The sequence below is a fragment of the Jaculus jaculus genome, chromosome 8, assembly GCF_020740685.1.
Source record: "Jaculus jaculus isolate mJacJac1 chromosome 8, mJacJac1.mat.Y.cur, whole genome shotgun sequence".
Lineage (NCBI taxonomy): Eukaryota > Metazoa > Chordata > Mammalia > Rodentia > Dipodidae > Jaculus > Jaculus jaculus.
Genome location: NC_059109.1, coordinates 75,945,639 through 75,970,481, shown reverse-complemented (window position 1 = coordinate 75,970,481; position 24,843 = coordinate 75,945,639). Strand labels below are relative to the sequence as shown.

The window sequence follows — 24,843 nt, the reverse complement described above, 5'->3', positions numbered from 1 at the left end:
GTGTGTAAAATTTTAATTCTGGGCTAGGAAGATTGCTCAGTGGTTAAAGACACTTGGTTGCAAAGCCTACTGGGCTTAGTTCAATTCTTCCACATAAAACCAGGTGCAAAGTGGCACATGCCTCTGTAATACCAATATGTCTACACAGTGTGAGACAGAGCCAGGAGAAGCTAAAGCTGGTGACCCAACTATATTGGTGTTTGTTGTCTCAAAGAAGGTGGAGGAAGAACACAGATACTCAAGGTTCCCCTGTGACTTCCACACATGTGCCATGTTGAATGTTCCCCCACATACAGATAAATATAAAAAAGTATTTTTTAAAAAAGAATAAAATTCATTGCTCCCTTCTCATATCCACTGAATGAGAAATATGTAGGAGTTTTCAAATTTCAACATTCTTTTTCATTTTTTTTTTAATTTTAACATTCTTTTACACTTCGGCTGGTGTAGGGAAACTGACTTCTGTCTCCTTCATACAATGGGAGACTATATAATCAACCTCTGCCCAATTACATACTCTTAAGTATAAATATTATACTTGTTTGCTATACAAATGAAGCTATAAAACAAGTTTTAGAGAAGAGCCCAAAGTGAAATGCTTAAAACTCCAAAACTCCTGAACATGGGCATGACATCACAAGTGAAATATTATACAATTGATACTGTTGAGATAGGCCACAATCTAAGTGAAGGTGCACTGGAAACGTGTGTATAATTACTTTTGGGTTGTGTGTCTAAAATGGGCTTGAAGCATGAATTTCTTGCTTTGACTGGGATTTAATCTCCAAGATATCTCATTCTGTATGTGCCAGTATTCCAAAAGCAAAAATAAAACATGTCGGGTCCCAATCCATTTGCCCAAGGAACACTCAAGCTGTATCACTTCCTGTGCCAACTCCTTCTGTAGCTACACAACATAACTAGTAAGGTCACTGTCAGTAGCAGTCCTGCTTCTTGCTAGCAAGGTCATGAAGCAGCTTGCTTGCTGTCTATGGAAAAGTTCATCTTTGTGCTGTATTCCTAAATCACCGGACTCTATGCTACTTTACAATGTCTCCACTGTTTTCTACTGGAGTGGATTTTGCTTCTATGAGGAAATAAGCTAATAGAACACCTTGCTCCCGATGGGTTGGGACCAACAGCTATCAGATCACCTGCAGGTCCTTAGAACAGAGGGGCTGGACTTAATTGCCTTTCCAGGGATGAAGCCCAGACTGCGTGTTAACCAGCTCTCTTAGGCTATATCCCCAGGGTGGGGGGCGGTCAGGAAAAGAATCCCTGCAAAGGACCTGAGCACACACACACCTGATTCCCACTTTGCTAACTCGCAATATTAAGCTTTCACTTCCCACCCTGGCTCTCGTGAGTTCTTGTTTTTTTTGGATTCAGAATTCAAATGGTCCGCTTCTGAAGGGTAAGTTTGTGATTTTTAAGGCCCTTCCCACAGCGAAGTCCATCTTTTACCTCAGCCCATACACAGCCTCAAAGTCTACTGAATACGCCCACAAACAGCCAGGGCCCGGGCGCAGGGCGGGGCGCAGGGCGGGGCGCGGGGCGCGGGGCCGGGGCGCGGGGCGGGGCCTGCCCGCTTGGCCCTTGTGGTCCCGCCCCATGGAAACCGCCACCTGTGAGGCAGCCAGTCAGCGCGCGGCACGTGCCGGCCTCGCCGTTAACCCGCAACCACGTGTCCGGCGAGGCGCCTCTCACTCCTCAGAAGCGTGTTCCTCCGCGGGAAGGGAGCTGGCCGCGTGGAGGGCGCGGAGGGATCGGCCGTTGGGGCTGTTGGCGGGTGCGGCCGGCGGGAGCGAGAAGAGGAGCGAGGAGCGCGCTCGGCGGGCGGCAGCGGGCTGAGTCGACTCCACGAGAGCCCAGGGGAGGACGGGAGCTCTGTGCTCCAGCACCGGGACGGGCGGCTGTTGACTGAGACCCAGGCCTCGTCCCCGGGTGCCCACCCACCCCATTCCCACCTCTCCCCACCCCCACCCGTCTCCAGCCCTCTCTCCGTAGCTGCGCCGCGGTCAGCCCCCCCCCCCCCCAGCGGAATCTTGCCCACCCCTGCGGCTGGGAAGAAGCTGTAGAGACCCCAAGCAGGTTCTTGGGAATCAGGCTGGTTATGGGGCTGTTCCATAGCCTCCGGGTTAGCAGACACCATGTACGGGCCAGACTGCTTTTTAGGCCCTGGACGTGAAGGTGTCATCACAAAGAAAGACTTTGCCCTCCCATAGTTTGTGCTTTATTGAATAGGGGTCAGGGGGACATGAGATGGGCCAAGCAGGCGACTTAAGCCAGCTGGGAGGTGAGAGGCCAGCGCTGGGGTTTTAGCAAAGGCTGGGTGTTGAAGGAAGAAGTGTAGGATCTTTGGCTGGAGTGAGAGATGGTTCACGCCTTGAATTGTGCTCTGAATATACTGATGGTGAACTCAAGCACCTGGCCTCCTGTTTGTTGTTTTCAATGTGGCATGCATATGTCTGTCTGTCTGTCTGTCTTGTCTGTCAGTCATAAAGATACCATGCTAGCCGTGTTTGAGCACGTAGTACAGTAGGGTTTGGTTTTGCTAAGTGTACCCTGTTTCCTTTATAAACATATATAGAACTGGATGGATGGAAGCCATTTTTGTTTGTGTGTGAGCAGAGTACCAGAGTGTCTTGCTGCTGAAAACAAATGCCAGAAAACTGTGCTACTTTGTGCATCTGGCTTTATGTGGATTGCTGGGGAATTGAAGCCAGGGTGGCGGGCTTTTTTTACCTTTAACCACTGACCCATCTCCCCAGCCCCAAAGCCATCTTCTTAAAGTCTGGCTAGCTAATGTAATTACTTCTTCCCCCAAGAGACTGCACCTGCATCCAGATTGGGATACTTCTGAGACTGACAGGCCAAGCTGAGACTCTGAGCTGATTGGGTAAGTGCAACTCTTGAGTCTCTATAGGAATAGCCTCTGCTTGAACATGGCCATCAGAACCCCCCGTGCCCCCCCCCCGACCCTCTGCAGGCCTGGGTCTACCAACATTCTCCAGCAAACCTCAGACATTGCCAGTCAGAAGTCATTCTGAGAACATTCCTTATAGGAGGTGACCATGCAATTCATTTCTAATGTACTTTGTGGGTTTTAAAAGGGCATTTTACATAATTGTTGTTAGGCTGTGAGGAGAGCCATTGTGGAGTCCAGAGTAGGTGAGAAGTGTCAGGTAGATGGTGCTTGTCCTAGTAGGTAGAAAAGGCTGCAGGGAAAGGGTAGAAGAGACAGTCTTTGAGCTACTCCTTAGCAGATGAGCCAGATTTTTGGGCTTACTGACAGGAAAGGACCTCAGTTAAGGCATTGTGGCACTTGCTGGAGTCTGTCTAGTCTATTCAGGAAAGGTGTAGGTCCAAGCTTGCCACAGGGATGTTTGTGAATACCTGTGCTTAGGATGAAGCTTGGCACTCATTGTAGCATGCTGCACCTGGCAGATGACCTTGCATGACCGACTTGAAAGAATTTGCTGCAAGTCACTGTCTGTATTGGGAATGAGGTAGGTTCAGACAAACCAGCAATGTCACTGACCTCCAAAAAGCAGGGAGCTAAAAAGGAGCACTTTAGAGATATACTGTCCCATGGTTTCTCCTTAGTGATCAGTGGCTGTTGATATGTTTCCAGTTTCAAAATTGTGGGAGAAGTGAAGAGGTGAGGGGGCTTGGATTCAGGTGTGCTCATTGTAAGCCACATTACATTGGAACTGGGAGCTGAAGAAGACCATGTGTCTAAAGAAGGGCTCTTTAAGGGATCTGCCCGAAACATGCTACAAAGTCTAGCTTCTTGGTGAATTATGCACGGTATGCGTGATTCGTAGACCCACACAAGAAAACAAACCCATCGCTCACAGTGCAGTGCTTTCTACACTGAACACCTAAGCCTGTTTATCATGAACAATTGATAATGAAACCTAGAGGCTGAAAAGATGGATCAGTCATTAAAGGTGCTAGCTTGCAAAGCCTTCCAGCCTGGGGTTCAGTTCCCAAGCTACCCACATAATTAGTCAGAGGAAAAAGTAGCAGATGCATTTGGTGTTCCTTTGCAGTGGCAAGAGGCTCTGGCATACCCCCACCACGCTCATGTACCAAATCTTTTATTAACCTGTGTCTCCAATTTAGCCTTAGCACCTACCGCAGTGGCCAGGACAGGATTGTAGGATACAGAAACATTTCCTTTTAAGAAACTGTTCTGGGGGCTGTAAAGATGACTCAGTCATTAAGGCGCTTACTTGCAAGACTTGATGACTGGAGTTTGATTCCTAAGTATCCATGTAGAGCCAGATGAACAAAATGGCACATGCATCTGGAGTTCATTTGCAGTGGCTAGAGGCTCTTCCATGCCCATTCTCTCCCTCCCTCCCTCTCTATCATGTCTGTCTCTGTCTGCTTGCAAATAATTTCTTTTTTTGTTTTTTAGAAAGAAACTGTAGCTCAGGGGTAGAGCACTTTCCCAGCATATATGAGATTCTGGGTTCCATCAGTTCTGCTGAAAGAAAACAGCTATGCATTAAGAAAAAAAAAAATTAAATCCTGCATAATTACCTGGGAGCTTATTAGAATCTTAAATAGTTAGCAGTCACAATGTAGAAGTGGTTGATGCTGTGCTGTTCTTACAGTTACTTCTTCTCACAACAGAAGATGACTGGCCGAGCCCGAGCCCGTGCCCGTGGAAGAGCTCGAGGTCAGGAGACAGTACAGCATGTTGGGGCTGCTATGGTAAGTACCGGCTTCTTCCCAGCTTAGAAGAGGCTTGAGACCTGACCAGTGTGATCTGTGACTGTGAATTTAAAACTTGGGCTATGTGTGGCTCAATGATAGAGCATTTTTTCCTGGGTCCCATCCCTAGTATCAAGCCCAGAAAACACACACTGTGCACTGGGAAGGAACTGAGAAGTGGGCAGGGTGAGAAGATGATCTTGAACTTGACCTGATGACTTGCATCTCCAGTTTGGGAGAAGGTGGTAAATGTGCATGTTCATGTGTGTGCAGGTGCACATGCATATGTGTGTATGCATGTGGAGGCCAGAGGACAACTTTGGATGTTCTTTAGGTGCTATCCACCTTTTTTTTGAGACAGGGTCTCTCTTTGGCCTGGAGCTTACCAAGTAAGCTGAGTTTGGCCAAAAGCAGGGGTCTTCCTATCTCCACCTCCCAGCACTGCCACCACACTGGCATTTTTTAAAAGTGAGTTCTAGGGATCAAACTTAAGTCTTTGTGCTTACAAGGCATACTAACTGTCCTCAGATTTATTTTTATGGATAAAATGTTTAATTACTAAGACATTGCTAAATGCCTGACTAGTTCAAGACTAGTCATTTCCTCTGGTACCTGAGGCTTGACATAAAGGAATGTGATTCTCTGTTTGTGTGTGACTAGAGTCAGCAGCCTGGGTACATCCAGCCAAGACCTCAGCAGCCACCCACAGAGGGGGACTTAGTTGGCCGAGGACGGCAGAGAGGAATGGTAGTTGGGGCCACAGCCAAGTCACAAGGTGAGTGAGAGGAGAGTGCAGAGTCACTGTACCTGGTGCTGAGCACGGGACAGCTGGGAAAGATAGACAGATGGGGTGTACATGAGGGTCCAGCACCACAGGATGCCTGCTATTCTGTGCTGCTTTAAATAAACAAGAAAGAATGCAGGCTTGCCAGAGCCAACTTACTGTTAAGGAGATTAAATTCCAAATCCACCATGTTTTCCTAGTTTGCATTACTAAGCCATCTGTAGGGATCTCATCAAAAGCTAGACCCACTTTTCTATGGCTTCATGTGTAGAGTTAGAGATATAACCAGCATAGCTAGCTTCTGACTCTCCATGCCACTTTGCCAAAGCCTGCTCAGCTGTAGGGAGAGTGGAAAGTCTGGCCTATGAGGAACATTGCTTCCAATATAGTTATATTTTTCTAAAGAAGGAGGGGAAAGGGGAAGAGGATGAGGAAGAAAAGGAATTAGTTATCAGGGAGTCAACTAATAGGCCCTTCTGCACAAGATAACATGTCCATGGACACAGTGATAATGCTTCTACTTGAATGATCCTGTAGTTTTCACCATGCTGTTGATCTCAGATGTTGAGTTGTGCATGGGTACATCAATTGTTCTGTAAAAAGCAGAAGCTGACTAGTATAACCAGTACTTCCTTTCCTACAGAGTGTGACACATTGTAAGACGTGTACCTTGACCAGAGAACACACTCCTGTGTGTCCCCATCCAGCTGGTTGATCAGGGAACCAAATAGTGAAGAAGGTTGACTTGTTAGACCTGCATCACTCTCTAGTCCATGTTCTAGAGTCATGCCAACCTCTCAGTTCCTGCAGCTATAGTTAAGGATGATAGAAAATTTTTCTAAGGCCTTGGGACCTATGACACAGACAGATTATTTCCCAGTCGACAAACATTTTGCCATGAATTGTTGCATCATGGCTCAGACTGCTGATGGACCCCTGAGAGTGAAGGGGTTTTGTAAGGAGTATCCAAATCTGCTAAGTACAATCAGAGGATAGCTCTGTGGGGGTCCCAGTTACTGTTGTGCATCTTCCTGACTGGCTGCCACCAGTGTGAAAGATAGTGCAATGATGGGTTGTCAGGTATTGCCATCAGTAACAACACATTCTTGGGCCACCTTAAAGCACTGTGGGACTGCCACCCTCTGCCCAGGTTGGTGAGCCACTTTCCTCTCCTCCTCAAGAACTGCAGATCTCTGCTGGGTTTCAGGACTTGTCACTGGCAGAGAGAGGGGGTCGTCGTAGAGACTTTCACGACCTTGGTGTGAACACCAGACAGAACCTGGACCATGTCAAAGAATCAAAGACAGGTACGTTCATAAAGCACCTCTTAGGAGGTTGCTCTTCATGTGCACAGGGGCAGTTGGCTGTTTTCCCTGGGGGAAGCACTGCTCAGCAGCTGCAACCTTTCCAGCCTGTCCACCCTTCTCCAGCTGGTGACACCCTCATGGCACATTCCGATGGGGTTTGTTAGCTATTGCATAGGTCCCTTGTAAAACCTTCATTGGTTGGGTCTTTGAAGGGCTTCCTCATGAATAGGATTCTACAGGCTCTCCCATGAAGAGGCAGGGCAGGACAGATGTCAGGAAGGTAGGTTCTGGTTGGGACCTAGGACTGCTATATCTGAAGGATCGCTGTCTTAGAACATAACCGGGAGAGACTGACTGCATATGATGGCCTCTCAGGCTCCTCAGGCATCATTGTGAAGCTGAGCACCAACCACTTCAGACTGACCTCACGTCCACAATGGGCCTTATACCAGTACCACATTGACTACAACCCACTGATGGAGGCCCGCAGGCTGCGCTCTGCACTGCTCTTCCAACATGAAGATCTCATTGGAAGGTGTCATGCTTTTGATGGAACAATACTCTTTTTACCCAAACGACTACAGCACAAGGTTATTCCAGTGACTGGGTGGACAAAGGGTGGTGGGGGTGGTTATTCATCTTAAAACAAAGCACAAATAGGGTCTCCAGACAGAGAACATGAGCCCTGCCCAGTGGCCCCCTGGCATAATTGTGTCCTTGGGTCCTCTGAGTCTTGAGGAATGCATGCAGTTGTAGAAGGGCTGTCAGCCTCTTCTCAGAGCCAGTTTTTCAAAGTCCCAGTTTGCAAATGACTGTACTTTTGGAGGATTGCCTTAATACAGGGGCCCTCTGAGGTGTAGAGTGTGCTTTCCTTGGTAGCTTCAGGTGCCAGGCTTCCCACCTCTCTGGCTTTAGGTCACAGAAGTTTTTAGTCAGACCCGGAATGGGGAGCATGTGAGGATAACCATCACCCTGACCAACGAGCTGCCACCCACCTCGCCCACCTGCCTACAATTCTACAACATCATCTTTAGGAGGTGAGTGCACACAAGGGAGCAATCAAAATGAGGTAGAGGGTGCCCTGTTAGCATATCAAAGCTTCTTGCATGTTCATAATTTAAGGTATGGTTTTCTTACAGGAAAACCACTTCCTTTATGATTCTGCCTAACTTTCCTATGGGTTTTGACAGTAGGTCTCTGAACTGCTATTGGAACTTCTTAGGAACACACACATCTCAAGTGCTTCTTGTTGCCTTTGCTCCTTCCTTGGTGGGTGCTAGGGCAGGCTGAGGGTTCCTTGACTGCTCCATGGTAGGGAGCAATTGCTTGCTAAGTAGTTAACTTTTGTTGTACATACTGTACTTTATAAATAAAACCACATTCTTTGAACCCTTCCTTATCCCTGTGAAAAGCAAGGTGAATGAGGCTGGAATTGGCATCAGAATAGTAGAACAAGATACTTGGATTCATAGCTCATAGTTCACTGGTGGTAGGATAATTTAGTGTGGTGTACACTCTAGGCTTAATTAAAGACACTTGTCAATATATTTCTTTGTAAGGAAGAGGTGGCAGATTTTCCTGCACAGAGCCACAAAGTAAGCAGGAATACTTCATTAGGTCATGTGACCTTGAAGCTGAACATAACCACAGACAATGTATAAGTAAATCATCTCACTTTGCCCAGATAAAGTTTTATTGACATGAACTCAAATTTGAATTTCACTCATTTCATGTGTCTTGAAATAATGTTTTATTTTTTCCAGCCTTTAAATATTATAAGAGCTGCTGTTAATTCCCAGGACATATTGAAACTACTGGCCTGGCCATAGCTATAGATTGTCAGCCCTGCTCTGAGCAGCAATTGCATGGAATTAGCAGGTGTTCCTCACAATTAACCAGCCTCTTCTGACTTTCCATTTCTAGGCTCTTGAAAATCATGAATTTGCAACAAATAGGACGGAATTACTATAACCCAAGTGACCCAATTGATATTCCAAATCACAGGTTTGTATGCTGTGGAAAGTCTCCTGTTCTTTTGTTAATGCAGACTGGAATAGACTACAAGGTTGAAAATACCCTGTCAATGATGCCCACTGTTAGGCGAACAAAAAACAGTGAGTTACTGTGCATCTAGGAGGGCCTCTGTATTAAGCAAGTGTGAATGATAGGGAGTCATCCTGGAGTGCTTTCCTAGTATAATCAGCTGTCATTGTCTAGAGAAAACCCTGTTCACTACTGTCAGTCCTGAGCTCCATTCACTGAAGGTGCTATGATGTGATGGTTTAGGTTAGCTAATATGTCAGTGCTTTGACCACCATAAAGGCAATTTTATCAAGTTAGCATGTTGTTTTACAAGGTAACTTAGGTAGTTATTAGTTATCATCCCAAAATGCTGTTGAAGACTTTGGATAGATAGTCTCTATATGAAATCTTGTGAAACTTGGAAGTAAACTTAACAACTTCCTGCTTGAGATGTAGTGAATAAGGTGTAAAGTGTCCCAGGTGTCCTGGCTTCTTGTGACTTGTACTGTATTGGCAGGTTGGTGATCTGGCCTGGCTTCACCACTTCCATCCTTCAGTACGAAAACAATATCATGCTCTGCACAGATGTCAGCCACAAGGTCCTGCGCAGTGAGACTGTGCTGGACTTCATGTTTAACCTGTACCACCAGACTGAGGAGCACAAGTTTCAGGAGCAAGTCTCCAAAGAGCTGATTGGGCTCATCGTCCTCACCAAGTAAGGCTCTGCTTCCAGGGGTCCTCAGAATGCAATGTTAGCAGATGGCATGTGGCAAGGCTAGGCAGAGACTGGCATAGTGAGAAGGGTACCCATCACCTTTCCCACTTTGTCAGCTGCCAAGGACACAAATACCTCATGATTTCCTCCTCCTTTTGTTACTTTATTTCCCGCCATCATTTAGTCCCTTCCCCATCTACTTGGCTCTGAGTGTTGCTGTCCCTTGCCACTTCCAAGTCCTCTGACCCCTCACCATTTTTACCCAATGCTCATTGGATGGTGCTCACACCACAGGTACAACAATAAGACCTACAGGGTGGATGATATCGACTGGGACCAGAATCCAAAGAGCACTTTTAAGAAGGCAGACGGCTCAGAGGTCAGCTTCTTGGAGTACTACCGGAAGGTACGAGGCCTCCAGGCAATGTGAGGGTGTGCATGTGCAGCCCTGATCAGTCTTGCCCTTTCTCACTGAGAAACTGTCTACATGGTAAGAAGCAGCCCCTTTTTGGTCTTACATCTAGCAGAGGTTATGTTGCTTTAACATCATAGTAGATGAACAGACTAAATAGTTTGTGTTAACAGTTAATCTGCTCCCTAGTTCTGTAGCCAGTGTTCTCTTATTTCTCAGGGAGGCCTCACAAATGGCTGCTCCTCCACAGGTTTGCTGATGGCCACTGGTGGGTGAACTCTACCTTTGATTTCCATACTGAAATGCTTCTGGCACACTTTCTGTTCTCAGGCTAATAAAACTCCAGCACAGCCATTGCCACCCTGGGGAGATGAGCACAGGTACATAGGAAGTAATGAGGGGCAGCTATGTATGGCCTGAAGCAGAGGAGTAGATTTTCTGGAACAGGTTGATCCACTGTATGCTTTACTGAACAAGCAGCAGTCACTTCCAAAAGGCGAATCAGAATCCTAGAACATGTCATTGTGGATCTAAAATGAGTCTCATTTTGTCTACTTAGGATAGGCTATTTTCTGAAGACCTGTATAAATGCGCTCATGTGTGGTGTGTGTTCTGTATGAACATGTGCATCTGGCTGATTGCCTTGACCTTGGAAGGTTCTTTGGAAGGTCCTATGGATGTGTCCCTTGAGCTACTCTGGGATACACAGCTCAGCTCTGAAAGGTCCCCATAGGGCAAATGAACAGAAAACCAGAAAACCAAAAGTGATCCTAGCTGTTTGGCCAGTCTCCCAGCTTCTGTGGACTCCAGCCACACCTGCCTGGATCCTTGAAGTGACTAGGAAGGGAGGTTGTACACTGCCTATGACTTATTTATGGTCATGGTCACTGTTAGGAGGGTGGGCATGTAAACCTTAGCTGTTACCCCAGTCTAAGCATGTAGCCAGCCAGGGGAGAGTCTCTTCTTGTCAGGCCAGAGTGGAGCCATGGTGCATCAGTATGGTCTTATGCAGGCAGCTTTCACCCACCAACATGCTCGTGGACCTCCCAAATCAAGGGGGTGTGCCCTCATTAGGAAGATCTTAAGGAGTCCCATTGTCATCTCTAGCCCCTGCCATTTACCCTCAGATCTCTGCTTGTCTAAGCATCAGGCTGTCTCAAGTGACTTATGCTCATGTTGAAGGTGTGAAGCCTTTAATCCATCTCTTGGCTTCCTTATAACTCACCAGTGCTGGAAAGGCAGGTGAAGACTCACACAACCTTGACACCATTTCATAAGTCACTGTACCTGCCTGTCCCTCCGACTTGTTTCCAGAAGTCCTTCTGCATGAGTGTCCTCTTATATAGCCTGTTCCCCTTGGTGACTGCATTAGTCATGACCTCTGGCTCTATGGACCTGTGCATGCTTCTGGAATCCCTCTTGTGCTTTCTCACATGTCAGTGTAATATTTCTCCTGTCCTATGTTGCCAAGTTGGGCTCTGATGAGCATGAGGCGACTGCTACCTCCTGACTGTTCCCCACACTGATCCTGTCTGACTACACGCTTTACTGACCCTTTCCTCTGCCACATGCAAGCTATGCACATGGCTCTCATGCTTCAGGCTCAGCACAGCTCTGTAGGAGGATTTACACTGCTACTGCACCTCAGTGTGTAGTTGGCACACAGCTGGAACAGGGTAGGCTGAGAGATTCAGAATCTTGGGCTCCCTAGTAACCTGTAGCTACAGTAGTGAGTGCTCTTCAGGGATTAAAGTCTGGAAACCCTAGAGCAAAAACAAAAAGCCTGCAGAACAATGCCATGTAAATGATGTGAATAAGGCAGACAGTGCTGTGACTTTAAGAAACGTGCAAACTAAAGAAGGACCCTGACACAGACCTGCAGCCAGGCAAGTGAGAGGGGTACTACCACGTCTCTGCTGTGTCAGCTGTGCGTATTTAGTTGACAATGTATGACGAGAGCCATCTGTGAAAGTTAGCTTTTTAACACTAGTGGTGAGTTACTCAGGGTTTGGGAAAGATGAGGAGTCAAGACTTCTTCATTCAGATGGCCATGCCGTCTGGCAGGGTCTCCTTCCATAGCAAACACTGGGTCTGACAGACAGGTAACTGAGCTTGTTGATGAGTGACAGATGACCAAGCAGATGCAGCAATGTTCCTTCAGTTCTCAATGGACATGTGTGTATTTGCTTACTTGGCTCTTTTTAATAAAAAGTGGTTTTGAAATGAACAAAAAGTGATTTTGAAATTAAAAAGTGCTGGGTTGCAGGAGATGATAGGAAAGTGGGTCTTGACACCCCAAGCTGGGAGCACCCATGATACTCCCCAAGAAGTCTCTCCTTGTGCTAAAGCAGGCCCAGTGACGGAAGGTGGCACCAAGGTGTTTTCTAACCAAGCTCATCCTGTGGTGCAAGACCCATTCCCCACACCCTCGGTGGACCACAGTGTGGTCTCCATACTGCCACTCAGGAGATCTGCTGACAGACCTGAGCTCAGCAAGAAGATGCTCACAGAGTATGTCCATGGCCTCTTATAAGGATTCAAAACAGTGTCTTCATGCTTTACCTGAGAACTGATGCTGCCTGGCAAACAGATCCACTCCTCAGTTAAATAGGCAGCAGGCATATCTGTCACAGTGCCTTGCTGCCTATTGGTTGCATACCACAGTCCTCCTTTCCTTCCAAGCAGCAGTATAACCAGGAGATCACGGACTTGAAGCAGCCAGTGCTGGTGAGCCAGCCCAAACGGAGGAGGGGCCCAGGGGGCACACTGCCTGGACCAGCCATGCTCATCCCAGAGCTCTGCTATCTCACAGGTATGTGGTCCTCACCACATCCTGTCTACCTCTCCAGTGCCCCTGTTGTTAAGATTGCCCAGTCCCCTCCATGTGCTCCTCTTTCTTTGCTACTCCACATCCTCAGTGCCCTATATCCCTCAGCTCCTTTGCCAACCCATGTCCTTTAGCACCCCATGTTCTTAACCCCCATGTCCATCCCTCACTATACCCCTTGCCACCCCACACGTCTCAGTACTCCACATCCCTCTACCCCTTGTCCCTCAGCACCACCATTCCAGGGGCTGTGCAGCCATGATGGTTTCTCAGCTCCTCACCTATGCCACTTTAATCGAAGGTCTGACTGACAAAATGCGTAATGACTTCAATGTGATGAAAGACCTGGCAGTGCACACGCGACTGACCCCAGAGCAGCGACAGCGAGAGGTGGGCCGCCTCATTGACTACATCCACAAGTAGGTCATGCTCATTGTATCTCAGTTTCTTTTTGAGGTCCCCTGTGTGCCTGTGTGGGTCTGGGAGGGCTGAAGGTGGTATTAACATGTTATCAGGATTTGGGCATGGGCAGTGCAGAATTCCTGAGGCCACCCTTCCAGTCCTGTTGGGAAAAGGCAAGGTGGGGTGGGGGAAGAGATTCTTGGACAAGTCTACTTTCTGCTTGTGTTGGGTGTGGAGTTCATTTTGAGGGGAGGCAGTAGGCCCTAGGACTCTTAAGGGAATGAAGAAAGAAGCAGGCATAGCAGGGTATAGGAGCCACGATGGCATTCTGCAGCCTTCATGTGAGTTGCCTTCTGCCTGCTCAGTGGTGCTAGGCACATGTGTCCACTTTACAGGGATGACAATGTGCAGAGGGAGCTGCGAGACTGGGGCTTGAGCTTTGACTCCAACTTGCTGTCCTTCTCAGGGAGAATCCTGCAATCCGAGAAGATCCACCAGGGAGGAAAAACAGTAAGGTCCTTTCCATAAGCATTAGAGGAATGGGATGTTGGCCAGATCGCAGTGAAGCAGGGAGGCACAGTACTACAATTCTGTCCTCCTTTCTCATGTGCTCTGCTAGCTCCTAAGGGAACATACCAGCACAGCACAGAGGCCATCCTACACACAGGGGCCACCTTGGGAACTTCAGAGCCTGTATTTCTGGAGCTAGTCCTTAGAATAAGCTAAGACCTGGCTAAAAGTGGGCTGCTTTTTTAAGTAATCCAATTTCTTTACCGTACCATATGATTGTCCAGAATTTGGTCTGCATCAAAGTGACCTTCTGGGAAACTCCCTATTTTGATTGACTTGGTCTCTGACTGGGCCATGTGTTGTTGGGGACACATGTGAAATACTACAGTGTCTTTTATGTTACCACTTTAGGTAAAAGAAAAGTCAAATCAAGATTTCTGAAAATAGTTTAAAAGAATTTTTAAAAATAAGGCAATTATTTTACAAAATTGAAGCACTGCAAATACCAAATCTCGAGTCTTTACAGCAGGCTATGCCTTTTTTGCCCCTGGTGGTGCTGTGAGTAATAACCCAGTGGGCAATTGACCTGTATTGTCTTCCACAGCCCTACAGACACACCAGGGACTGGCTGGGATAATGTATACTCTGAGCAGACACAGCCACAGGCAGCTCTTCTTGATAAAAACAAGCTAGCCAGCACTGTCTATAGCTTGTTTTTAGCATTTTTTGTACCCTTATCATGAGAAAAAAAAATGACACTGATCCTTGTATGACTTAGGAGAGGCCATAGGAAACTCACTTGGGACACTCAGGAAGGCACCTGGCCAAGTGAGACCTGAAGTAGGGTATTTGACAGGAAAGGCTATCTTCCTTGAGAGGCATTTTGGTTCTAATTTCTTGCTAGGGGCTCTGTTTGTAATTTGGTAGTTTTAAGAGTCAAAATATGTGACTTCATTGCTGAGAGCTGGCCATGGGATTCACCTGTGTGTGTTTTGTTCTAGTTTGATTACAACCCGCAGTTTGCAGACTGGTCCAAAGAAACCAGAGGTGCTCCACTGATCAGTGTGAAGCCACTAGATAACTGGCTACTGATCTACACACGGAAGAATTATGAAGCAGCCAATTCTCTGATACAAAACCTCTTTAAAGTGACCCCAGCCATGGGAATACAGATGAAAAAGGCCATCATGTGAGTATCTCAGGTTACACCCGCTCTGAAGAATGATGTGCAACAATGGGGAGGACAGTAACCTCCTACCAGCTTCAGGATGCACCATGGCTCCCTGGAATGCAAAATAGAGAGTGGGAGGGAGAAAGGAGTAAACAGGACCCTTTTGCAAATGTACATGTTTAGTAAGCCAGGCAGCAGTGCTGGTTGTGCTGGCCACGGTCTAAAGACTGTTCCCAGCATTTTATTTTATAGTATTTCATAGTTGATTCAGGAATGTTGCACATGTTACAATCTATTGTATGTCTCTCTTTCTCTGAACAATGCCTTCTGTCCTAGGATTGAAGTGGATGACAGAACAGAAGCTTACCTGAGAGCCCTGCAGCAGAAGGTCACATCAGACACCCAGATAGTGAGTGACTGATGGACACAGGCCATATCAGGAAACAAGGGGCTTAGAGAGGCATTTGGGGACCTCAGAGTTGTGAGATCCTTTTCTAAATGGGCTTAGTCCCTAAAAAGTCACAAGCATATCTTTGACTTCCATAAGGCAGCTAGTGGCCTGCACAAGGCATGTGACTTGCAAAAGGTATGAAAGAAATAAGACCATCTTCAGTTTGTTCTACCTTGGGGCCTTAGTTCTAGAAATCATTGCAAAAGCAGAATGGCACAAGTACAAGAGTGTGTTCTGGGTTCAGTGGAGCTTTGTAGAGCTGTGATGGTTTGGCCTGGGTCAACAGTCTGCCCTGTGAATTCCAGGAAAGGTCACTGCACCCAGGTATGGTGAGTGCTCATCCTTCTGTCATGTGAGACCAGGCACCTAGGCAGGCTGGTGACACAGCTCCCATGTGTGCTTGTGAGACTCCTCCTAGAGGTAACCATTTCTTGCCTGGGGTGTTCCTGGGATAGGGGATAAGATGGGAGTAGGACAGATCAGAGGATAGATAGTAACCCCAGGACAGTGGCTTCTTTCTGCACTCTGGAATCCTAGGGTCTCTGAGAATAGTTGGGTCGTCTTGTTCATTGTGTTGTGATCTGTGACATGGCCAACTGGACTTACTCTGAAGTTGAGTCCCTGGTTACACAGCCTGACCCAGCCCAGCCACCTGAGTGACCCCAGCAAGAGTTTGTGCTACAGTTCCTCCTCAGCAAACTTCAGATGTAGAACCTAAGTGCTATTTAAGTGCAGTCTAAGAGTGCCTGTTCCTCTAAACCCTAGCAAAGGCTTTGAATTACAAAGGGGAGAGTCACCCACACAATTGCCAGCTGATTTGGGCCAAAAGGCACTTCTGACTTCTCCACTTGTCCCTTTGAAGTTGAGTCATGGAAGTGTCACTAGCCACCCTGGGCCTACCTGATCCTTGTTAATGGCTTTGGGGAGGGAGCCTGTGTCCTGTGGTATCACCAGTCTGTGTGCCTGTGACCAGCCCTGTCAGCTGTAAGACTTCAAGTGTATTACCCCTGTGCCTTTGACTGGCTTTGTGAGCTAGATGGCCTCAGATCTGTCGCTTAGTGTCCTGCTTACTCCAGACACACTTGTAAGTCCTATCTGTACATTTCCTGGCACAGATTTTTGGCTTTTAACATTTCCAACAAGTAGTCTCTTTCCCAAAGGCTCTCCTACCCAACGTTCAAGTGATTGAAATGGCATTCTTTTCCCTATTGCTGTTATGGTGAGAACATAGCCTTCACTAACATGAGAGAGAGTACCATGGTGATTGTGAGTCCTTGACCAAGGCAGCAGTGTGGTGTAAGGGCTCAGGAGCAAGGCCTGGCCTGGTCTGGCCACCCTCCTCTGCTCAAGAAGCACAAGCTTCCCTGTTCAGCAGGAAGCCATAGAAGGCTAAATAGGCTTTATCCTACTTCCCCATGGCCTGAGCTACAGGTCTATACCTGTGTATTGGAGGGGACATCCTGCACATGTGTGTACTCTGAAAGTAGCTTGTTGATCAAGGCTTTCATGTTACCCAGGCTGAACAGGCCTTGCACTTTATCAGTTTGGTTGGTTCCTTGCTGCCTCAAATCCTGAGGCCACCATCGCAGGTGCCATTATCATGTTCAGTTGGAGGAGTGGTGTATCCTTATTAGGCAGTGGCCCCCAAGAATGAAATGGAGTGGGAATACCAAATAGGAACAGATGGGGGGGTTTAAAGCAGGGATGATGGCCACTCTGTGCTGGTCAGTACGTGACCTGAAAAGGGCAGTGGGTGTGTAGGACCCTGTTGCCTTTGTGCTTTAGCATGACATTAGTACAGATGGTTAAGAGAATAAGTGATGTAAATATGAGAGTGAACCCCAAGCAGTCAGACTAAGTTGTCTGTAACTGTGTTAGACAGAAGTGAATCTAAGGAGCAGTATGTAAGCATCATTCTTGTCCCACTGGTTAGCCACATGGAAAAGTGTACGATGAAGTTATTTGCACCATAGGCCTACTCCTGCCCTGCAAGCTGGACCTTCTGTTCCCAATTCTCTGTCATGAGGCACTGGGTTTGATTTCAGGTAGTCTGCTTGTTGTCAAGTAACCGGAAAGACAAATATGATGCAATTAAAAAGTACCTGTGTACAGACTGCCCCACCCCAAGCCAGTGTGTGGTAGCCCGAACCTTGGGCAAGCAGCAAACTGTCATGGCCATTGCCACCAAGATTGCCCTGCAAATGAACTGCAAGATGGGAGGCGAGCTCTGGAGGGTCGACATGCCTGTAAGTCTGCTTCTTTTGGGATACAAAGAGGTTAAATGGGTGTTTAAAGAGAGAAGCTTGCCTTTGGAGCAATTGCCTGTCATATCTAAATGGCACCATTTTCACTCAAGCTGAAGCTGGCGATGATAGTTGGCATCGATTGCTACCATGACACCACAGCTGGGCGGAGGTCAATTGCAGGATTTGTTGCCAGCATCAATGAAGGAATGACCCGGTGAGTTAGGTGTTATGGCCATGGGGCAGTGAGATAGGTGGGAGCAGTGAAGTTGTGGCTATTCCCTGTCACGTGCTCAGGGTGTTCTACTCTGCCCCTTTCCCCTGGCCCTTGCTCTGCCACGGTCAAAATATAATCTGGGTTATTTTCCTTATTGTTCATTAAGTGTGGTCAATCTTAAAACATCCTTCATTTAAATTGTTCATGGTCCCTAAAATGAGATTGACCTTTTCATGTGGAAATCCAGTTTCTCAGCTCCTTGTATTTTAAAATAATTTTTCAATACTTACTTTGGAACAAGGGAACCGCTGGCCTTAGCAAAGACTGGAAAGTGTTACTTCTGGTGTTGGTTGAGTGTGTTGAGGCTTCAGGTGGGATGCAGTAACTGCCTGGCTCTTCAGGAACAGAGCCAGGGCAGGGCAGATAAACTTGGTGGCCCGTCTAGTACCTCTCCCCACCCACCACCGTGGAGGTGATTGGATCTACTCTCTTCCTGCTGGGCTAAGGTTTCATGAGCACAGGGGATCTGACTGAATCCTTGCCAGAAGAGAGCACTGTAGACAGAGAAGACATTGAAAGAGTCCTCACAACCCTGCTTTTCTCTGAACAGCTGGTTCTCCCGCTGCGTCTTTCAGGACCGTGGACAGGAGCTGGTGGATGGGCTCAAAGTGTGCTTGCAAGGTGGGTCTCTCTGCTTCCTGTGTTCTGTCTAGGGCCCTTGTGCTGTATTTTTGAAAGTGGCTTGGGAATTTGGAGAAACTCTCATTCTGGTCAGTGTGAATTTTTGAAGTCCTCTGCCGTGTTACAGCTGCTCTAAGGGCCTGGAACAGCTGCAATGAGTACATGCCCAGCCGCATCATCGTGTACCGGGACGGTGTGGGTGACGGACAGCTGAAAACACTCGTCAGCTATGAGGTCCCACAGTTCCTGGATTGCCTCAAGTCTGTTGGTAGAGGTTACAAGTAAGTATGCAAGTCATTTCATAAACATATACCACTTTGCCATTGACATTAGGGTTACTTGTTGGCAAAACAGGAGAGCAGCAGATAGGTGGACTCCACAGGGGTATGACTTCAGACAATGGAGATGGTGAGGAAGAGAGGTTGAGTGGGCTAGTGGTACAGATGTGTACGGATATGTGAGCAGGTTTGGCCTGGAGCAGCTGGCACGTTAAGCTGTTGCTGTCATATGCTACTGAAGAGAGAAAAGCTTTCTTTGGTGCTACGACATTGCATGCAGAATCTGAGATATGTATGGTGTCTGGTGGCAGTAGGGATCAGGCATGTATGCATGTCACACACAGTCCATGAAACTCATGTGGCAGCCAACACATGTTACAGGAAAAAGCTTCCCATTGAAAATAAAAGTAGAATAATTCCCAAGAATTGCTTCTGTCTTTTGAGAAATGTAGTTTGGATTTGAGTATGCATACTCATCCTTAGGACCAGGATATTGGCTTCTCTGTGGAAATACCAAGATAGGCTGAGTTGGAGGGTTGGATGTAAGAACAAGTCAGGTGCCCTGGGTATTGTGACTTGTATTTTCTGCCATGTTTGCTAAACTGTATCTGGGGACATTGGAGCTCAGTATTGCTTCCTTATGTGCTGCTCTTGAACCTGTGCCCACACTGATGCTTTGCCATCCTCAGGTACAGTCTCTTCCACTTTGATCCCAGACTAGGTTGACAGACAGTTGAAACAGCCTCATGTTGTTCAGTGTGTGGACCCAGCTGTGTTCTTTGTAATATGTCCAGAGCTGCAGCAGCTAGCAGGCCCAGGCAGTGGCAATACTTTGTGGACAGGTAGTGACATTTCTGACCGAGTCCCTTGCTCTTCTCAGTAAAGTCAATTTCCTGCTGACTACCACCATGTGGAAGAAAAGTTTCCAACTTGAGCCTTCTGGGCTACATTCCCAGGGCCCTGGGAACCAACCACCTTAAATCATCTGTACTTTAGAGTTAGAAGTTTCTGAGCTGCTGAATGTTGTTCTAGGACACTTTCTGCACTGAGTATGCAGTCAGCACTTCCAGGCTCAGAAGGCACTGATGTTGTCTGGAACAGGTTGAACCTGACATCTGCCAAGTGCATTAAACACAGCCTCTTCCTGACTCCTGCATGAATTGTGTGCACAAGTGTGTCTGTCCCAAAAGGACATAGAGCCTTTCAGATTTGGGAGGACAGGATGTGTGAGCCTTCCAGCACAACATGCTCTAGCTAGGCGTCTTGTTCCCCTAAACATGGATCCTGCAGAGCAGATAGTATCAGTGATGCATACAGAGCAGCTAAGAATTGACAGGGCTGCACATTCCTTTGAGACTCCGGTGAAATACAGAGCACAAATACCAAGTTATTTATTGTGGCAGTGTATGTTTATAGATTTAACATGCTGTGGAATATGTCATATGCAAAATGCACTGTGTGTATGTATAAACATAAATGTACTGTGAGCCAGTAATTCTGAAAACCAGCTCACCTAGACAGACTTGAGAGCTCAGTATGGATTTTCCACCTGGTAAGAACTGCTTGTTCCCAAGTGTTGACCCTGAAGATTCTGTAGACCTGCTGGTGTGACAGCAGGTACCAGTTTGTTATCCACTCTCATGTAACTCTTGATTCTTGGACCCCTCTGGAGGAGCATTCTGAACCCTTCTCCAGCACATAGGCAAGTGATGTGCCCAGGTGAGAGGCTTTTCTCTAAGGGGTGCCTACTGACCACATGAGTGAGTGTTCCACCATCTCTGTGGTCATGGTTCTTTGTCCCTTAGCCCAAGACTGACGGTGATTGTAGTGAAGAAGCGTGTCAATGCCAGGTTTTTTGCTCAGTCTGGGGGAAGACTCCAGAATCCACTTCCAGGGACAGTCATCGACGTGGAGGTCACCAGGCCAGAATGGTGAGTTCTCGGGCTTCAGTGTCCTTTGACTTGATCTTGAGACTTGATCAACTTTAGTATACTTTTCAGTTCTTAACTGTATTTCTTGGAAATCCTAATTTCTCAGTTGATCTGATACTCACATTCTTGCTAAAGCCTGTGTCCACAGCATTGGACCTGGGGACACAGCCCTCCCCCTGGTGGGCTTCAGGTGGGAGCTTCAGAGCCCAGGCACAGCCTGTAAAGGTGATGGTTGTATTTTTACACCACTACCTCATTCACAGGTCATTGGTAACAGATCTTTAACCCTATGATGCCAATGTAGTTCTCCCAAGGTCAGAGAGTTCTATTGGAGACAGTTGCCACTGAGAGTGGCTGTTGTGTGTGTCAGCAGGACAATGTTAGCTGCAGGCACACCACCTGAGAAAGAGCAGGCCAGCAAGGGTTTAGAGTCCAGTGAGTGCAAGGCTACAGTCTCAGCAGCACATGGGGCAGACTTACCACTGCTCAGCCTAGGCTCACTCTTTCCTTGAGGAAGTGATGCTGGAAAGAGCGCCTGGTGTCATAGGTGAGGGCAGTCTTTGTAATGGAGAGAAATTGGTTCAGGATGGAATATCAGCCTTGGAATAAAGTCTTGGCTTTTCTTGCATGAACCTCAGGTGGGGAGGTATAACTGTCATAGCTGAGCACCACTGGCCTGAAAACCTGTATTGGAGGTGGCTACTGGCCAAGTCCATGCAAATATTCCAAAATCTGAAATTTGAAGCACATCTTGTCCCAAGTATTAACAAATTGGGATATTCAACCCACATCAATATGGGTACAGGACAAGGAGAGAAAGCATCCACTGTATCTCATTAGCTCTGCAGTTGGACAGGCTGGGCTTTATTTTAAAATGCATTGTCAGGCTGGAGAGATGGCTTAGCGGTTAAGCGCTTGCCTGTGAAACCTAAGGATCCCGGTTTGAGGCTTGGTTCCCCAGGTCCCATGTTGGCCAGATGCACAAGGGGGCGCATGCGTCTGGAGTTCGTTTGCAGTGGCTGGAAGCCCTGGCGCGCCCATCCTCTCTCTCTCCCTCTGTCTTTCTCCCTGTGTCTGTCACTCTCAAATAAATAAATAAATAATGAACAAAAAAAATTAAAATGCATTGTCTCTCTTGGGTCTCTATTTTGTTCAGAGGTTAGTTGTAGCATTGGTTTGGGAGGTTCAACCATATTGAACATTTTATTAGCTCAGCAGGAAATGAGGTTGAGACCTAGACAGGCCCATTCCCCTCCTGAAATCCTCTCTTGACTTTCTTGGAACCCTGGTACTTTTGGACTTGACTGTGCTGGACAACAGGGCCAAAAGACAAGTAGGCATGAGCCATGGGGTAACACATGAGTTTGGAAAGTGGTAAGTTTCTCTAAATTGCTGCTTAAACCTGGCAGTTTTTATTGCTGCTCAAGCACTTTGGGCAAATATGTTTTTTTTCTGTTTGTTTGTTTGTTTTGTTTTTGGTTGTCCGAAGTAAGGTTTCACTCTGGCTCAGGCTGACCTGCAATTCACTATGTAGTCTCAGGGTAGCCTTGAACTCATGGTGATCCTCCTACTGAGTGCTGGAATTAAAGGCATGTGCCACCACACCTGGCCATCAGTATCTTTTAAGTGAAGAGAAACAAGCTTTTATTTATTTATACAAATAAGTATAAATAAACAATAAGCAGTTAAGTTTTATTCTCCCTGTTAGAATTTGCCTTTCTCTGGGAATTGTCATTTAACATTTCTGATGCCTCGTTCTCATCCAGTAATTACATTTTATACCAGTTTTGATTGTTTATTTCTGTTTTGATGGACATAGTGATTTGATATTTGATGGACAAAGTCCTTTCTTTGTTCATTGGGCCAGACCACAGTAACTCTTAACCCATATTGTATTGATACCAGGAAATGAAGACCTCCAATGTCTGCTTTCCTGGGCTGTTTACTTTGTCCTTCTACTTTTTACATATAAAATTAGCTTTATTTAGAGTTGTTTATTCCCCCCACTCTCTGTGTATGTCAGTGTGTGTGTGTGTAAGAGAGAGGGAGAGACTTAAGTCTTTAATGATCTAACTTCGTTACACTTTTGCTAATAGTGATGGAACCTCCAGAAAGAGGTCGGTTCTGAGAACCACATCCAGGGAGTAGTAAGCCTCTGAGGCAGGCAGGCAGGCATTTCTTTTGCTCAGCTCTATGTAGCTGGGATCCCAAGAGTTCTCTGTGGGTGAGAGATGGGTAGATAGAAAGAAAATGTCCTGGAAGAGTAGCCAGAGTGCTCTGCAACTTTAGCCTTATGGCAGATATGTAACTGAGAGTCATGTCTAGCCAGGCGTGGTGGTGCACGCCTTTAATCCCAGCACTTCGGAGGCAGAGGTAGGAGGATCACTGAGTTCGAGGCCACCCTGAGACTACATAGTGAATTCCAGGTCATCCTGGACCAGAGTGAAACCCTACCTTAAAACAAAAACCAAAACTAAAAAGAGTCATGTCTTCACACTCTTCTGAGAAATGCTGGGACTGTAGGAGAGATGAGGGTGCTTTAAAACACAGACATTTACATATGCAAAGGTGCATCTTGACTTGTTTGGCTTGGCCTTTCTTTCCAGGTACGACTTTTTCATCGTAAGCCAGGCAGTAAGGAGTGGGAGTGTGTCCCCCACTCACTACAACGTCATCTATGACAACAGCGGACTGAAGCCTGACCACATCCAGCGGCTGACCTACAAGCTTTGCCACGTCTATTATAATTGGCCGGTGAGTGGGCTGCCTGTGAAGGGCTCTACTGGACAACCTGCCCCACTGAGCTGTGCCAGGGGCTCCCAACAGCCCCACCAGACCAGCTCAAACCACTGACTAGTTCTCTCTCCTCCCCACAGGGTGTCATCCGTGTCCCTGCACCTTGCCAATATGCGCATAAGCTGGCCTTTCTTGTGGGGCAGAGTATCCACAGAGAGCCAAACCTGTCCCTGTCCAACCGCCTCTACTACCTGTGACTTGGAGGCTGGCATGCTGGCTTTCTTCTAGAACTTTGCCCATTCCTAGGCTTTTATTTTGTATGCAGTTATCATTAGAGGGAACCTGGGATGGGAATTGGGAGAGCCAAAGTTTTATTTCTGGTGTTTCTATTTAACCACTTCCTTATTTTATAGGTAAGAGTTACGGTTGTGTATATCATCTTGTTTTTCAAAGTAAGCTGTGACAGACTGTTGTGCACAGTTGTGGATAAGGCCCTTGTACCACAAATAGACTTTCCTAAAGCAGCTAGAAGCACTTCTCAGGGAACAAGTTTTACCTGAATGCACTTTAGTTTTGAAAAATTGCATTTAGAGGAGAAAAAGTCAGGAAGTAGGGTGCTCATGACAGTTGCAGTGGGTTGTGTATCTGTCTCATGTTTTAAAAATGAAAGCAGCCATTGAATAACCTACACATAAGCTAGAAAGGAAATTTTGATTTTGTTTGGCTTTTGGTGGTGAGATAGGAATTAAAGAAGACAGTTAACATTTTTAAATTTTTTTCCCTAAGGTATAACATTTTTAAGACTCAACAAAAGATGCCAGGCTAATGTTCTGTATTAACATTGTTGTTTATTTCAATTTGCAATTAGATATCATAATGTTTCTTGAAATAAAATTAAAATGATTTTCATTTTATTTGAATAATAGGGTAATTCTTGTTTTTGAAAGTATTCATCTTTTTCCATTTAATTTTTAAAACTAGAGAGTACATGAGGATAGAATTTCACTCATAAAAATAAGTTGTGCCAAGCATGATGGCACACGCCTGTAATCCCAACACTCAGGAGGTGGAAGCAGGAGAATCCCAAGTTCAAGGCCAGCCTGGGCTACATAGTGAGACTGTCTTAAAAAAAAAAAAAGAAAAAACAAGAATTGCCTCTCATGGATGCTATTGTCTGAGCACAGCTGGCTGGGAAGTACCACCTCTGTTCATAGCATGGGTGCTCTCTGGTGAGGCAGGGCAAGCGAAGTAGTCTGCTGCTGTGAGGCTGTAACTGCACTATAGATTTGTGTCACTTTTGCATGGAGGAAGATTAGAGATAATGAATCACTGTCTGTCAGGAGAGCAGCTTGAAGTGGGCACTATTAAAGTGTAATGAGTTCACATGTGATTCATTCTGACACAGCTCAATAAAGCTCCTTTCTCACCATT

The 24,843-nt window shown here is 46.6% G+C and overlaps 1 protein-coding gene across 3 annotated transcripts; it reads left to right on the top strand.

Annotated features, from left to right (window-relative positions):
- Nucleotides 1-1,887: 1,887 nt before the first annotated feature.
- On the top strand, nt 1,888-24,843 carry Piwil1 (piwi like RNA-mediated gene silencing 1). 3 transcript variants are annotated; one of them, XM_045156563.1, is made up of 22 exons: nt 1,888-1,944; nt 2,829-2,899; nt 4,645-4,725; nt 5,386-5,500; nt 6,691-6,816; nt 7,201-7,406; nt 7,732-7,853; nt 8,740-8,820; nt 9,356-9,553; nt 9,848-9,959; nt 12,651-12,777; nt 13,094-13,211; nt 13,590-13,704; nt 14,706-14,893; nt 15,212-15,284; nt 17,372-17,572; nt 17,683-17,786; nt 18,397-18,467; nt 18,595-18,748; nt 20,551-20,676; nt 23,283-23,430; nt 23,553-24,843. In XM_045156563.1, exons 3-22 carry the CDS (start codon nt 4,648-4,650, stop codon nt 23,667-23,669), a joined length of 2,580 nt encoding a protein of 859 aa, XP_045012498.1. In that variant the 5' UTR covers nt 1,888-1,944; nt 2,829-2,899; nt 4,645-4,647; the 3' UTR covers nt 23,670-24,843. The 3 variants fall into 3 exon arrangements, with proteins under 3 accessions (XP_045012498.1, XP_004668920.1, XP_045012497.1); XM_004668863.2 differs by having other exon boundaries at nt 7,192-7,406; XM_045156562.1 differs by having other exon boundaries at nt 1,929-1,944; nt 4,626-4,725; nt 7,192-7,406.

Bases quoted from the DNA above. Each gene is read 5' to 3' on its own strand.
- Piwil1 (XM_004668863.2), top strand. From the start codon at position 4,648: ATGACTGGCCGAGCCCGAGCCCGTGCCCGTGGAAGAGCTCGAGGTCAG. The intron at 6,817-7,191 runs GTACGTTCATAA...ATGGCCTCTCAG, and splicing joins TGTCAAAGAATCAAAGACAG to GCTCCTCAGGCATCATTGTG. The intron at 9,554-9,847 runs GTAAGGCTCTGC...CTCACACCACAG, and splicing joins GGGCTCATCGTCCTCACCAA to GTACAACAATAAGACCTACA.